General features: G+C 39.9%; 1 protein-coding gene across 2 annotated transcripts in view; it reads right to left on the reverse strand.

The window, feature by feature from the left end:
- Positions 1-2,208: 2,208 nt before the first annotated feature.
- The window catches only part of LOC113007690 (phosphodiesterase 1A, calmodulin-dependent), a 51,559-nt gene continuing 38,280 nt past the window's right edge, over positions 2,209-15,487 (reverse strand). Inside the window, exons 6-16 of one of the 2 annotated variants that reach the window (XM_026144513.2) lie at positions 14,141-14,257; positions 13,901-14,041; positions 13,480-13,580; positions 12,864-12,989; positions 12,097-12,198; positions 9,775-9,895; positions 8,721-8,802; positions 7,998-8,118; positions 6,810-6,994; positions 5,438-5,602; positions 2,209-5,361 (exon numbers count right to left, since the gene is read on the reverse strand). In XM_026144513.2, the coding sequence (XP_026000298.2) occupies positions 5,309-5,361; positions 5,438-5,602; positions 6,810-6,994; positions 7,998-8,118; positions 8,721-8,802; positions 9,775-9,895; positions 12,097-12,198; positions 12,864-12,989; positions 13,480-13,580; positions 13,901-14,041; positions 14,141-14,257 (1,314 nt within the window). In that variant the 3' untranslated portion in view covers positions 2,209-5,308. Of the gene's footprint in view, positions 5,362-5,437; positions 5,603-6,809; positions 6,995-7,977; positions 8,119-8,720; positions 8,803-9,774; positions 9,896-12,096; positions 12,199-12,863; positions 12,990-13,479; positions 13,581-13,900; positions 14,042-14,140; positions 14,258-15,487 lie in introns of those variants that run through there. The other variant, XM_080290794.1, reaches the window with a different exon arrangement.

Below are 15,487 nucleotides of genomic sequence, written 5' to 3' on the forward strand. Positions count from 1 at the left end.
CACCAAATAACTAACAGACTCTAACGGTGCAGTTATTATAAATAGGCTAACTATCAGCTTTGATCATGCCAGAGTCTCAATGTGAATCATCTTTGACTATGACAGTCGTGTGTTCTTACACCTATCTGCTGTAAATTCTGTGAACCTGCAAAAAAAAAAAGAAAGAAAAGTTGCAAGCAGTCTTATCAGGTCAGGGGTGGGGAACTCCAGGCCTCAAGGGCCGGTGTAGATCTCACCCTGAGTCAACACACCTGAATCAAATGATTAGTTCATTACTAGGCCTCTGGAGAACTTCAAGACATGTTGAGCTGTGTTGGATCCAGGACACACCTAAAACCTGCAGGACACCAGCCTGTGTGGCCTGGAGTTCCCCCACCCCTGTATTAGGTGATATGAAAAGCAGAATGGCATTACTAAATCTATTTTAGCTCTGAAAAATGTCAGTCTCTTCTGCGAAATGTTTACCATGTTGTCTCTATCTGTCTCCTGTTGGATGCCATATTGCTGTCTACAATCCAACTAACAAGAGCTGCAAGTGTTCAAAAGAAATTCTAACATTTTGTGGTGCTGAGAGTGCAATTTGCAGATTGTTAGCTTACATTTTAAGGCATCCGTTAGTCATACATTACCTTGAAACACAATGTATTGTTACGGTTTAGTCGTGCCACTTTTTGTGCAAGAATAGCATGTTCTGTAGCTTCTTGTGGTGCTGTTAGTCAGAGAGCTGATTGGATGTGATTGAAGACACCTTAAGTGTCTCTACACAACACTAATCAATGAATAAAGAGCGGTAAGTGTTAGTGTGACTGCTTGTTAATGACAGTGGTTCTCTGCTACCCTCTGGTGGCCGGTATTTGTTGTGCAACAATAGAATGAGATCCCCACAACATCACAAATTTGGTTTAGTCACAGTGCTCTCTGCTGGCAGCACAAATTTAGTGCATCAAATTGAAAGATTGCATTGCGACATTTTCGGCAATATTTACCTGAGTAAGGTCATGAGTGCTGCTTTCTAATAAATGCTATCAAATTCAAGTTCTTAAAAGGTTTCTGGACTGATCCAAAACTTTGTGTTCAAGGCAAAGGTGCACACTTTTTACAAAAGAAGATTAGGTAATAAATGCATTTCATTATAGTGTACATCTGTTTTAATTTTTATGTATGGAGTCTTAGTACAGGGGCACTGTTGTTGTCCCGGGAGCTATGCTGCCCTAGATGAGAGCAAATCCCAGTAGCTCTATGAAGAATACACTATGGTACATGATTAACCTATACCCTGAAAAGGGTTACCGCAGCCACTCCCCTGACGAGGCCCCTCACCTCATAGGAGAACACTTGTTGGCCAGGTCTTACCCTATTGGGCCAAGCCAGGTACAGCCATCCTGTGGTCCCACACCCACAGAAGATGCTGTAGGGGTTGGGTGCAACGTGACTCAGACAGCAACCAGTGGTCTGATGGTCCAGTCCTCATTTACTGAAATTAGGTCCTGGATCGTGGAATGTCACCTCTCTGGCATCTCGATACAGGGGGACGGCCTGTTTAAGGGCATGGCAAAGAAGTCCACACTTTGGCTAGGCCACTCCAAAAACCCTCATTTTACTTTATTTTTTGACCCATTTTTTAACCAGTGGACTCACTGCTGTGTTTCACATTATTGTCCTGCAATAACATCCAACTGTACCTGAAATTCAGGACACAAATTGGTGGCTGGATGGTCTCCATAAGGTTTTTCTTTTAGCTAGTTGTCCAGGTCCTGGAGCAGCAAACCAACCACAGACCATCACACTACCACATCATGTTAGACTCTTGTATGATGGTGAAATTGTAGTTTTACACCAGATGATTTTTTTTTTTTACTTTTTAACTTTCTATTTACTCGGGTTATCTTTGTCTAATGTTAAAATTTGGTTTTAACATTTAAGTTTGACAAAAGACTAAGAAATGAGACTGGTGAAAAATTTCACAGCACATTAGAAAATAAGGGAAAGTATAATAGGTTGATTTAGTGGATCTTTAGTTTAAAATCTTTTTTTACTTTAGTATTATGTTTTGTTTTTGTCTTTGAAGTCACTTAATATGCATGCACTGGACAGAAATGGCATTCCTGTAGAATGTCCATATAGTGAAAGCAGATACCAGAAGTTCAGATACAGGTCTGTTGACCACCAAATGTAAACAACAAGACTGAATAAAATCAAAGACAGAGCCAGATTTGTGAATGTTTAATACAATAATACAGAAAACAGCTGTACAGTATACAGTGCACACTCTTACACTTTCTCTCACACAAACTCACACTCAAAATCTCATCCACACACAGAGTCAAAGAGCACACAATAACTATAGCACACATTGCATTAACAAACACAGTGCTCACAGAATCTAAAGAGCTTTGACTTTCGGCCATTTTGGCTCCGGCCTTTGACTCATTGTCCATTGCTATAGAAACTGGTGTTTCTCTTGTCACCATGTTGATTCTATGGCACTTTTCTTTATTCACAGCCAGGTGGAGCAACAGGGGCCCAGCACAGGAACAACAAGAGCTGCCTGAACTCTGGGCTCCTGTCGATTTAAAGGTAAATCTTATTTATTTACTCATGATCACACTTCCTTGGACTCAGTGTTCATTATCATTTTCCATCATCTCCACAATCTCTACAACGATGGAGAGTACAGTGTAATGCTATCCTATGGGTATATTGGCCCAGAATACGATAAGATGGCCCATGTTTTGTTTTTAAAAAAAAGGTCACATGTAAACATGTAAAGAAATTCACACCGATTCACTGCTGCTGCTCTGCTCTCTGTGCGTTCAAACTGCCACTGTGTTATGTTTGGATTTTTACTGCTATTAGCCATGGAAAAGGTAAAGCCAGCTGAATGGCAGTCATAGCTTTTTAGCTCCCGTATGTAACATTTTTCAAGTGAAACAGACTCTTCGGTCAGGGCTCAGATACAGATTTGGGATCAACCATTTATTACAATCAGTTGTAACACAGAACTGACTCTGATTTGATCCTACAGATGAGCTCTGATGTCTTTTTTGGAGATTGCAAAGTACTTGGTTAGGCTTAGCAGCCAGAAAATCCCTCATTAAATCTTTGTTAATCTTTAGTTACCAAGCCTCTTGCCTTGGAGCTAATCCTTTCTATTAGCTTTCTTATGTACAGCTCCCCCCTTCACCTTCTACCTAACCAGTAAACATTTAAAAAGATACTAATTAAATAAGCAAATTCAATATCAGCCTCATGTCAAAAGTGGAAAAGAAATAATAAATTACATGCCGTTTCCATGTAGTGTATTAATGGCATATTGTTTAATGTTAAACTAGAATTTGTTGAAATGTATACTGTCAAATGTGAAAGCAAGAACATGTGATATTTTAGATTATTCGAGTGTTGAGCAGCAGCTCATGACAGCTGTCAAACCATATTCTGTGATCTGTGAGATCTGTGAACTGCAGCAGAGCAGCAACTAGGTCACCTGCAGGTAATGTTCACTACATTGTGCACGCAAACATTAGTTATGCATATAATACAAAGTTTAATTTAATTTGTATTACTTTGAGGAGGCATGTTAGACAGCAGCAGAAAAAGTCAGGGCGGGGTTAATGAATATTATATCATAATATTCATCACGTTGTAATTGAGATTTGATAAGAAAATGAATTGAGTGATTCGGTTTCAATAAAATGCTCTTGAATCAAATACATCACTGATGGTGTAAACAAGCTGTGAATAACATCCACACTCTGTCCTTCTACACAAGGGCTATATGGTTTTTTGCTTAGCTACATTTAACACTAAGCTAATTAAGCTTGTGGTACGATTTCTATAACCAAACTGAGCTTGACAAAACATAAATAACTGACATTTGAGATTACATTTTTATACTGTGCATTTAAAAAGCATCGTGACTGACAACACTTCCTGTCTCTGTCGCATGTTAGTATTTAGGACAAATATTACAGTGTAACCAGGACTGCAAATATTCACTATATCCAGGTCTGTAGATGCCTCCTTTTATGTTACGTTAAAAGACTGCATACAGGAGACCTCCATTTGGTATATATTGCTAACTTGTTAGCACTGTAAATTGACCAATGCAAGTAGGTCCATGGATTTTTCCTTTGCAAATAAACTGAAAAATTTCATAACTTGTACATCACTTTCTACAATGTAACATTTGTAATGTCTTCTGTACAAAGTGCTGGGATATTTTACACACCTGGTAGTCTACAGCTTCTCTAATAGCCATCAGCTATGCTATCAGAATGCTAATATGCTGTCAGTGATAGTGGTAATATACATAAGTTTTGTTTGTGTAATGCTTAAGGTTTATGGCATTTATGGTTTATCTTAGTTTCGCTCTCTAACATTTGCTAATTAGCACTAAGCACAACTTGCAGAGGGGTACTGGGCATCAACCACCTGGCACACATTTTGGAAAGTTTCTCGGCCGATGCTAGTGCAAGACCAAAAGTTAGAGGTTCCAGTTTGCTGAATAACTGCTAACATTTTTGCCCCAAAAGCGTTCGTAATGGCCAGGTATGGTTTAGCCCCAAAAAATAGCCTAAGTCGTGCATGCCAGAAGAAATAATCCTGTATGGTATTAATAATCTCAGCATAGTCAATTATGCCAATATGCAATTGGCCCCATTTAGCTTGCTACTTAGGCGGTACGATAAACAACTGCTGCAACATCATCCAACATGTTTTTGTTTGACATCATGGGTAGAAGTGTGAGATAAAAAGGAGTAGGAACAAAGAACAGAGCAGCAATCACTTTTCACGCTCATATTATAAGTTTAAAACATCACACCTGTTGTTGTGCTCAGCTGCATTAACAAAACCTCGACAACTGCTTCTTAACAGCTCAGTTAATTATTATTCCTAACAGACATTCAGTCTCCCAACTCCCTGAATAGGGTTTTTAAGCCGCTCCACACTCTTTGGTTTTGACCTGCCTGCCTCTGTTTTTATTTAAATGATGACATCTATTTCACAGACAGCATTCCTCTGAATCTCTAATAAAATCACAACACATTTTCACCACTGTTAATGGGCCATGAAGCTGCTAAGAAGCTGTTATCTAATGAATCTTTTCACTCTGAATGTGATATTTTCATGGTCAGTTGTAAAAAAAAATCCCCAAAAAAACAAAGGTCTAGTGGCCCTTTTCAGTCACTGAAGGACCACTTAGTCAGCTGCTGTGTTTAAACAGAGAGTGTGAACTCTGCACGGCAACGCCCTGTTGCCAGGGTCGTCTGCCACAGTCAAATACAGTGGTACGTTTGGCAGAGGGCAGTCAGGCGTTTTCAGGCACTTCATCTTCCTCTTTCTCCTCCTCTGGGGCCTCCCCTGTAAAGGTTACCACAGCTAAAGGTGAGTTTGAGGGTTAAATGTCAGGAAGTTATGTTTGTTGTCAAGTTCATACCATTCAACATTTGGTCTGGTGACTTGTCATGAGATTCACCAGGAGGTGAGCAGTCAGAGTTCTGTGGCTGATCGGCAGCGGGTCCATCAGGAGTACGATGGCTGGTTGAGGCATGTGATTGGAGGTCCACACTTTCTTTTTCTTCTTGCGCCTTGCTGGCTAGCTCTGTTCACAATAGGCAAACACAGGAAAATACACAAATTTGCAACTGAAAAAAAAATTGTTCCATCAAATCTGGGGATCTTCTTCAAGCCTGGGCCCTTGATGGTTTGAGACTCTTAGCTGTTTCTAGGACTAGTGTTGGAGAAGTTTACACTCAGTTCAGTGTTTTTTGCATCTGATATTTGGTGGATATTTACATTAATGGCAAAGCTTGTGTGTAGATACATCACCACAACAACCTGACTGGCAAATGTTTCCAATATCAGAATCTATCTCAGAAGATGAGACACTTTCCCACTATATTACATTCCCAGTATATTAGATATGATATGTGGTGCTAAGCCAAAAATCACACCTAACTCAAATGTTGACTACCCAAAGGTAAACAGGTGGCACTTGCACAAAACTTTAGAAAAAGGTGGACAAATCTCAGTTCAACAATTTAACCTCTCACTGTATTGTGATCATGTCAACAAGGAAAAAATGACTTCGCAGTGGAAAAATATCGATTTTGTTGGGATATTTATCGGCAGCACCGTTATTAAATTTTTTTGTCTTACAAATTACAGCAGTCCACAGCTGAGTGTGTGAAACAAGCACAACAAGGCTAAAAGCACAAAGATGGTAGCTTATATTAAAATAAGGGTACAATTTTCTCAAGAGCATGTTTTATAAAAATGCAGACAAACATTTTCTCCAAAGAGTGTGAGATTATTATATTATCTGCCACGTTAGACCCCTAATTAAAGATTGTGAAATCATTATGTAGTTTTAGTTTGCATTATTCTCCTGACTTAGAAGAAGGTGATAACTATTACAGTTATTAAACTGATTTGTATTACATTAGACTGCTGATTTATTGTGAATGAATGATATTGTTTTATGATGCATTATACTGCTGAGGTATAAGAATTGTATGGAATAAAAGATTGTTGATTGAGCATTTATACACCGAGTATTGTCTTTCCTTCAGCCCAAAGATCAAAAGAATTGGGAGAATTGAACAATTGACATTTGTTACACTGAAAAACATCTCGTTTTTTGAGAAATCACTTATAGATTGTTGGAAGCTTTGTCTTATAATGTCCAAAAGTGCAAAACAAAATAATAACACTCCAAATAAAACAATTTTTTTCTAAATTTGGTTGTAGAAACTTTACCTCGAATGATTCTGAGTTTCTTGAATATTTGTTTGTGACTGTATGTGTACCGTGCACAGATAGTTCTTTCCATCTGTCCTTGTTGCTGGTAATGACACCAGAGAGGTGCAGCTTCAGTGCCAGCAGATCAATGGCTGTCAGGGAAAAGTCCATCTGTCCATCATCACTGTTCCCATGGCGAACACTACTGTGTCTCTGCACTGACTCCACGGTAACTGAACCGCTTCCTGTTAGACTGAAACAGAGAGAGAGGTGTAAAGCGATGAGAGGGACTGCCTTTTCCACCTTGGATGTATTAATGTATTAAGGAAAATTCCATATTGCATTGATTGAATAAAACCTGGTGAATGAGCAATACTTTTTTTCTACATGGCCAAAAACTTTATATTTCTATGAGAAAAACAATGTTACTTGATTTTGTGCAGTGATGACCTGCCCTCACACACCGATCAACATATGCTGTAGTCGAGGCATTTCCTGTGGACATTTAGCTGATTTAAGGTTGGGACTGTTACTGGTTCTTGTACCAACAAGTTATATTTTACCCTCTTTGCCCACTATGTGGTCTTGAAGAACACCAATTACTATTTGTGTCATGTATCTGTACATCGTGCTATGTACAGGTGTGCATCCATGTCCTGCATGCAACTCTCTCCATAGTTTCCTGTCAGTTCTCTGTACTAATAAAGACAAAACAAAAAAAAACCCCAAATAAATCTTTTTTTTTTTTTAAGAAAAGAATAAGTAGTTGTACAATTGAGTGATTAGACTGGGTTTCACAGTTTCTGGTCTAAGACCAGCCTATTTTCAATGATTTTTCATCCAAAATCATCAAGTATGAATAAAAATGACTTTATGCAGTGTTGTAAAAACAATTACAAGTTTGTACAACCAGCTTCTGCAGCAGTAACTTACAGTAATAATTATCTGTATGACTTTATCAGTTTCTCACATTGCTGTTAATGTATTTGAGTCCACTATACTTTATAACATTGCTTTAGTTGACTGAGGTTTGTGGGCATCTGTTTATGCACAGTGCCACCACAGATTTCAATCGGGCTGAGGTCTGGACTTCCAAAGACTTGTTCTGATGTGGATTAAGAGTTTCAGCTGTTATCAAGTCTGTTGCTTTTCTTTTGTTGTGGTTATTCACTGAGGAATCGTTCATGTTAAAAACCTTGTGTCTAATACACATGTTGAATAAGTCACTGAACTTACAGCAGTAATAGCAGCAGTACCTGGATCTCCTGTTTCCAGTCTCTCTGGCCTTCCTGTCCTCCTCTATTAGAGGACCAATCACTTTCTCTGTCGTGTCAATCAGTACACTGAAGGTTGGCTCCACAATGAAGTCTATGAAACCTGAATCCCAAGAGAAATGTTAGGATAATAGAAGAAGATAGAGCAAAATATATAACAAGCGCATCTGTTACGTGTCTGCAGGCTGCATGTTGTCTTTCCCTCTCCTTTTGTTTGCCACTCCCTTAGGTACGCAGACTGCAGGCTGATGTCTTTTTGTTAGAAACACTAGGTAAGTAGGTTGATGCCACCCATGTAATTTTGAGCTTGTTTTGAGTTGAGGTTTAGGGTCTTTCCCCCCTGTTTTTGTTTTTCTAGGATAATAGCTCAGCTAAGTTTTGGTTTTGCCTTTTTGGTGGTTTTTTTGGCACAACCTAACTGTCCCTTTCTCCCCCACATTTGTTGTTTGAATTTGGGTTACTTATTTTGTGAGAGCGCTGCCATTAAACTTTTTTTATAACACCTGTACCAGGTTTCCAGAGTCGTTGTGTCATCCTCTCCTGCCCTCGAGGAGACGTAACAGCATCATTACTAATAATAACTTAATACTGGTTCTTTTTCTTATAATAAATCACTACCAGATAGTAAACATGAGAATAAAGTTTCAACAGCTGTTTGCAAATCCAGCACAAGTTTATGAAGTCCTTTCTCATTGTGACTCTTACCTATCTGAGACTGGGCAATCATCGTAGCTTTACGGTCACAGAGAGGAGAAAAGGGGAGCCCAAGTTCAACCTCTTTATCTCCCTGGAAACAATGTAGAAAGTGGGACAATATAACACTGTGTCTTCAAGTACTCAAGTTAACTTTATGGGATTTGCATTCAGTTTCTGCTTGAGCCTTAAACAATAAAACACAATGGAGACATCCTCCTCATGGAAATAAGCTAAAATATCTTCATCATTACAACATGGGCAATAGAGTCTTTCAGTGTTTCAGAGTGCTTCAGTGATAACACAAAAATGGATTCTTACCGATACAAGTTGACTGGAATTCGTTGGGTGGACTCAAAAAAGTTAAGTGTTGTATAACAAAACAAACAGCTCTGCAGCACCCAGGTCATCACCTGTAACTGTTACAGAGCTCATACAGTTTCTAGTAATAATGTCAATTATGTCGGCTATGACAACTGAAAAAGATTTTATTAATTCTAAATGGCTAATTAGGCTAACGTTGCCTTTATTTGTTAATGCAGCAACAATTAGCTAATTTTTCTTTACTGGTTGATTTATTTTTAACATGGCACCGAATTAATTTTGCAGTAGGCATTACAAATGGTAAATGGTAAATGGCCTGTATTTGTATAGCGCTTTTCTAGTCCCTAAGGACCCCAAAGCGCTTTACACAACCTGTCATCCACCCATTCACACACACATTCACACACTGGTGATGGCAAGCTACATTGTAGCCACAGCCACCCTGGGGCGCACTGACAGAGGCGAGGGAAAGAGAAGGGTATCAGAATTCTGTGTTATTATATGGAGAAATCCTGTTTTAAAGAACCTTCTAAATTGTTGCTAAGCCATGATGGGAAATGGCAGTCAAGGGTTTACTAAAACACTTTTACAAAGTATACAACCAGTGACAGTGCCTGTGTTACACTGATTTTTAGTGTTTTATTGATTTACAGAGGATGATTCCTTGGCTTGATTTGATAGTTGATTTTAAAGTCCACGAGCATCCTCACAAATGAGAACCCTCACTGACAGATGTTTGTACCTGTCTAAAAAATTCCTCCATCAGACTGTGGGTCCAGCGGTAGTGCAGTGGCCATGCTTTGGCTGGATGGCTGATGTCTGCAGCATGAAGCATCAGAGACAAAACCTTCACTTTGTCTATACTGGAAAGGAAAAGGAAACAAAATCATTTCATTAATATCCATCAATCAAAAAGAAACTATATTACCTTGACTAAAAACTGAGCATCTACATTTTTGGACCTGTAGAAGATCAGCAAAAATGTCTTTTGAGAATGACTTGTGAAGGAAAGAAACTGCTCTGCTACAGCTTCCCATATGTTATGTGAACAGTGCTGTGCCTTTTTGTATTTTGATCATATTGTGCAGACTGTACAGTTCTGCCCGCTGCTGCAGCAACAAAAGCAGAACCAGCGTGTTGACAGGCTGATGACAGCGTCTTCCCCCAAAATCCATCCAAGCGTGAGCTGAGAATCACGACAGCTGCCAGCACCCCCTCCATACACACTCAGACACGCTTACACACAGAGACACACAGATACACATGGACACACCTCCGCAGGTCCAGCAGGACTGACAAACATAGAGGAGATACTGGACTCTGGTACTATTCCTGTGATAGCTCCTACAGGAACGCACAGGGCAATCTGGTCCAGCAGCCTGCAGGAGCTTATGTTGGGCCTTTTCACCACACTCCCACAGATGATCTGGTCGTCTCTGTCAGATAGACTAGCCTTGCACAGTCTGCCGGAAAATCTTTTATGAAACTGCAGAGGAATCTAATTTTACATGTTTGAGTGGGAAAAGTCATTTTTGTGTGAAGAATGAAAAGTATTTGTAGTTCAGAGTATCAGCGGGTTTAAAAATGGTAAATATTAGATTTTTAAGATGAAATTGAAGAAGTCTATTTACGTAAGAAAGACAGAAAGACATGTTTTCACTTAGAGAATTTTATTTACCTAAAAGGTTCTTAGAAGTCTTACAAAGTTCAGGGTTAAATTAGCCACAGGCTCAATATAAAACAATGTGGTGACCTGAGACAATGGAAAGCGAACGACAACTTCAAGAGACAACGGCCGAAACAACCATCAGTGTACAAGAAGTGGGCCTACTGGAGAAAAACCTTTTCTACACCTCTATAGTGAGCCACTAAAGTGACTACCAGTGAGAGTGAAAAATATTGTTGACTGACATACATCAGCCGGAGCATCTGCAGGCGACCAGCTGTCAGCTTCAAAGCAATGTGCAACAAGCCTTACTTAATCTTTCTAATCTCCAGCTCAGGGCATAAATCTGGTCACAAAAGGAAATCTGAGAAAAAGATGAGTTCTCTTATTCACTTTATCAGTCTACAGTCTCAGCTTGATAGTTTAGCAACATATTGAATACAACATGATGTTCATTTTGTAAATTATCAACTTCATCAGAGGGGAAAGGGGGATGAAGGAGAGTATGCCTTACTTCCCAGTGTGACTTCCCAGTGATTGACTGGTAATAGCTACTACACCATGTGTGCCCAGTATGTCTTGGTTACTATGCTCAGCTGGAGGTTTTAAGACAGGACCTCACTAACAAATGGGTGACATGATGGTGGCACCTGTTTGCTAACACAGGAACTAATTTCATGCCATCGACACAGCACCATCTTAAACATAATTAGCTGCTACATCTGTTGCAGTGTTAGCTTTCACAGCTGTAAGCCGACCGTTATCGTGCGCTTTCCTCCACCAAACCTAAGCCAACAAATAAGTGATATTTTTCACGGCACGATTTTATAACTAAAGGCTTTCAGGTTTATCGTTTCTTCCAATGACAGACTGCAGACATTCTAAAGTGATATGAGCCAACATTATCTGGAGTCACCAATATGTTGTACAAACTAACCAAAAACATTATCTATAATATCTTATCTGCTAGCAGGACCCTCTCCTGAATCAATTTTATTGGCAATCAAGGCCTCAATTTTGCATGTGGTAGATATTAAGGATCTGCAAATATCCTGTTTAATAATACAATAAATTTACTTTTTCCAGTTTGCCAGTTACACAACATTTGTGGCCACAGCAGGACATGACGTTATTTTCATGTGGTGGAAATAAACTGATAGAATGAATCCGTTTCTTTTTACTTTTCCATCTGAACTGGAAAAGTTTGGTCACAATGATACATTTATGCAAGATAATATATTTATTTATTAAATAAAGCTGTGGAAAATATGAAAAGTACACAAAGGCATGGATACATTATGTTTTGTTAACAAAACATAATGTATCATTGGCTATCACTGATCTAATGATAGCCAGTTACAAAGGTCAAAGGTCACTAATAATGGCTAGAGTTCTGACCTGTGTGTCTGTGTTAGGGCATTCCTCATGGTCTTGATCTGCTGGAAATGACAGGACATGTCTGTTGACATCACCATCTCTATCACCAGAGACCTCAGCTCCCTATGAAAAATAAATAAACAAACACATCCAGTAATCACCCATCAGTTCTCATCAAAGAGCCCACACCTCTGAAAGTTTGTCAACTTGACATTGTCGAGACGCTGTGGGAACTCAACTTCTTTTGGGTTCAAAAAACAAGTCAAGTAAATAATTAAAGTTTAGGATTAGGCATTGATTTTTGGTTAGGGTTGGGTAAACGGCTAGGGAAGGCATTATGTCAATGAGATGTCCCCACAAGGATATGAGTACACACAGTGTGTGCGTGTGTGTGTGTGTGTGCGTGTGTTCACATATATCATGCCAGGTTGGGGCACTAACCAGACTTCACACTAACACATGAGGACTGTGTCATCATGTGATGAAAACTCTGTTTCTGAAAACAATACTAGCTGTATAGAAAACACTTTAACCAAGGAAACATATTTAAAATATTTTCAGTCACCTGATTTTTACAGAATCTGCTGGGAATTCTGTAAATGTCATCAGAACAGTAAGTATTTTAAAATAGCCCTTTCTTTGTCTCTTAGAGAAGGAGTTCTGTACATCAACACAAAGGACACAAGGTGGAGTTTTGTATGTAGTTGTGATGTCAAAGCTCAGGGTAAGGGCATTTAGGTGCATTGAGATGGAAGCACAAACATCAAGAATTGGCAGTAAGGGCAAACCTCCAGTCATCTTTGTTCAGGTTGACCAGGATATTCATGTCTTCTTCAGCCATCAGCCTGTAGGCAGCGCTGACATGATAGTTCTCCAGCACTGACCTGTCATTGTACAGAATGGCCACTTCCGACCTGACAGACAGACACAACATCCAATCAGATATCTTCTGCAGTTTGTATACAGAAGCCGCAACATCAGCAGGTTTCCTGTTGTTCCCCTACTTAAGATTCACCACACTTGCTGAAATTTTTGAAAAAAAAGAAGGGTGGGGGGACTCCAGATGAATCCCACTGTGTTATTCCTAGCGCCTCCTTAAACCTGTCACCATGCTTTTGAATCAAGCATCTGGAACTCTGTTGGATGAATTCACAACTCACCCAGTGAACTGGCAGATTCCCATTGTTTTATTATGTAAGATAAAGATGTTTTTCATGAGTCTTTAAACACAGGCCTAATTCATATGTTATGTACTACGTGACAAACTTTATATTGTTAACTTTATATTGTGTTTAGTGTTAAATGTCAAATATCAATTACCTTAAGTTAATTATCTTGAGAAAAACTGTCCCTGTCAAATCAGATCCCCTGATAACCTACATGAAGTGTTACCATCTACATTACCTGGTGTGGATGTGGAAGTTGTTGGTGGTTCCTGTGTGTTCAAAGTCGTGAATTGCTGCGGCAAAAACCATTGCAAGAATTTCCAACTCGCTCAGCCAGTGCTGCACACACACACACACATCATTAGTTAGCTTCTATAGACAACTGTCTTTGCAAGCCATGTGCAGGCAAGCACAGTTGCACAACAAGATTGTGACAAAATGATATCCACATAGGTGTTTTTGAAAATCTACTTCTGTCTTTGTGTGGGCTAATTTAAGGTTTGGACATCAGCAACGTTTTGGAAAATGAGGACATGCTGCGTGGTCCTAGGAAAGACTGTTTGAGGATTCAGCTTTTAAGAATCTGGTTTATTTTAACAGCAGTGTAAAGGGATGCCAGAGGTTCCCCACAAAAAGATGTGCACGTGTGTGTGTGTTACCATCAGTCCAGTGTGTAGCATCAGAAAGTGGGCAGTCTGAGTGACATCAGCGGCATGAATAAGGTTGTGGTAGGGGTTCCTGTGTTTGCTGTAACCGTTCTCAAGCGCTTCAACAAACTGCACCAGAGCCTGCACAGGAATCTGAACACAAAACTGTAAGTTAGCACAAAGACTAAATGTACTTTCCCCAGTATTAAGTTCGCCCACCACCAGATTTGAACAAAATTAAACTGCGAGTACCCTGAACCTGTTGATGAGGTCATAGCGGGTCAGAAGGTCGTAGACTAGGAACTTGAGGGCGTGCTCTCCTGTGGCCTCGTGGAAGGCAAAGACATCAAAGGACCACTGATCCACCTCCTGAGAAATGCATCAACAAATACCATCTCACATGTAAGGTATGATTACAGCAGGGGGGTGTGACATAAAGCTGGTGAGACCTTAGTGAAATGAAGATTTCTGCCAGTAGAGGGCACTGTCCTGATAATGTTTGCTCAAACAGGAAGGATCTAAAACTCAGATTAATTATCACATTTACTTACACAATTACATTTAAAGCCTCTCATTGGGTCGTGCTTTGCATCATGCAAGAAGCGTGGACTAGAATAATTCAATTTTTTTCTAAGTTTGTAGACAAAAGGAAGTGCAGAGGAGGAAACATATATCATTAATGTACTAAATCTACATTGTCCTTCACCACAGTGTCTTGCCTTTCTCCGCTTCCTTCATTTATTGTTTATCTCCTCTTTTCCTTCTCTGCTTCATTTTTTTGTCTATATTTCATTTTCATGCCTTCCTTCCTAATAACCTCTTACTATCCAAAGCACTTCTGTTTCCTGCTTTCAGTCACTGTTTTTGGTTTTTCCACCCTTCTTTTCTTTATCTTACTTTCTTTTTTCCCTGGTAAGCTATCCAGGCTGTACCTCGCCTTTTGTCCTTTGACAGCTAGGACATAGACTCCAACACCCTCCCCCAATCCTGACTTGGACAAGGGTTTAAAAAGGCTGGTTGGCTGGCTGGTGTAACAGCCACTATGGTGTGGTGTCCCTTTAAGACACCCAAGTCGAGGGTTGATGGTGTCATCAGTTTGTGCCACTGCTCTCTCTCTCTCTTTCTGTGATGGTGTGGACATGTGCTTGCACGCTAGTACATGAGGAGGGACGGATTTTATGTTTTACCTCTCCAGACACCTTTGTTTGCAACGTTATGGGTTGTACGAACACTGTGCGCTATGTTTGTTAAGCTGCAGCCGTTCAACCGGGCTTATATGGTTGATGAAGAGAAGGTATATTAAAGAACACACTGTGGAATCCCCAACGCCAGCGTGAGTGTGTATTCTTTTGGCTACCCTGCTAGGTGTTTTGCCGCCTCCTCTCAACCACTAAACGCAACCCGACGTTACAAAATGGCGCCCGAACATCTTCTCTTGGACCTCAGTATGCAGTATCTTCGAGCAGCGGATGATTGATACACTGAAAGGTACATAGCGGCAAAGTAGAGCTAGTAGTAGCCTGCCATACTTCGCGGAGACAGACCAGGCTGGCCTCGACGCGGACGTCCGATTCGCCGGATCACGTAAGTGTGTTTCTA

Source organism: Astatotilapia calliptera, chromosome 16, assembly GCF_964374335.1.
Source record: "Astatotilapia calliptera chromosome 16, fAstCal68.1, whole genome shotgun sequence".
Taxonomy (NCBI): domain Eukaryota; kingdom Metazoa; phylum Chordata; class Actinopteri; order Cichliformes; family Cichlidae; genus Astatotilapia; species Astatotilapia calliptera.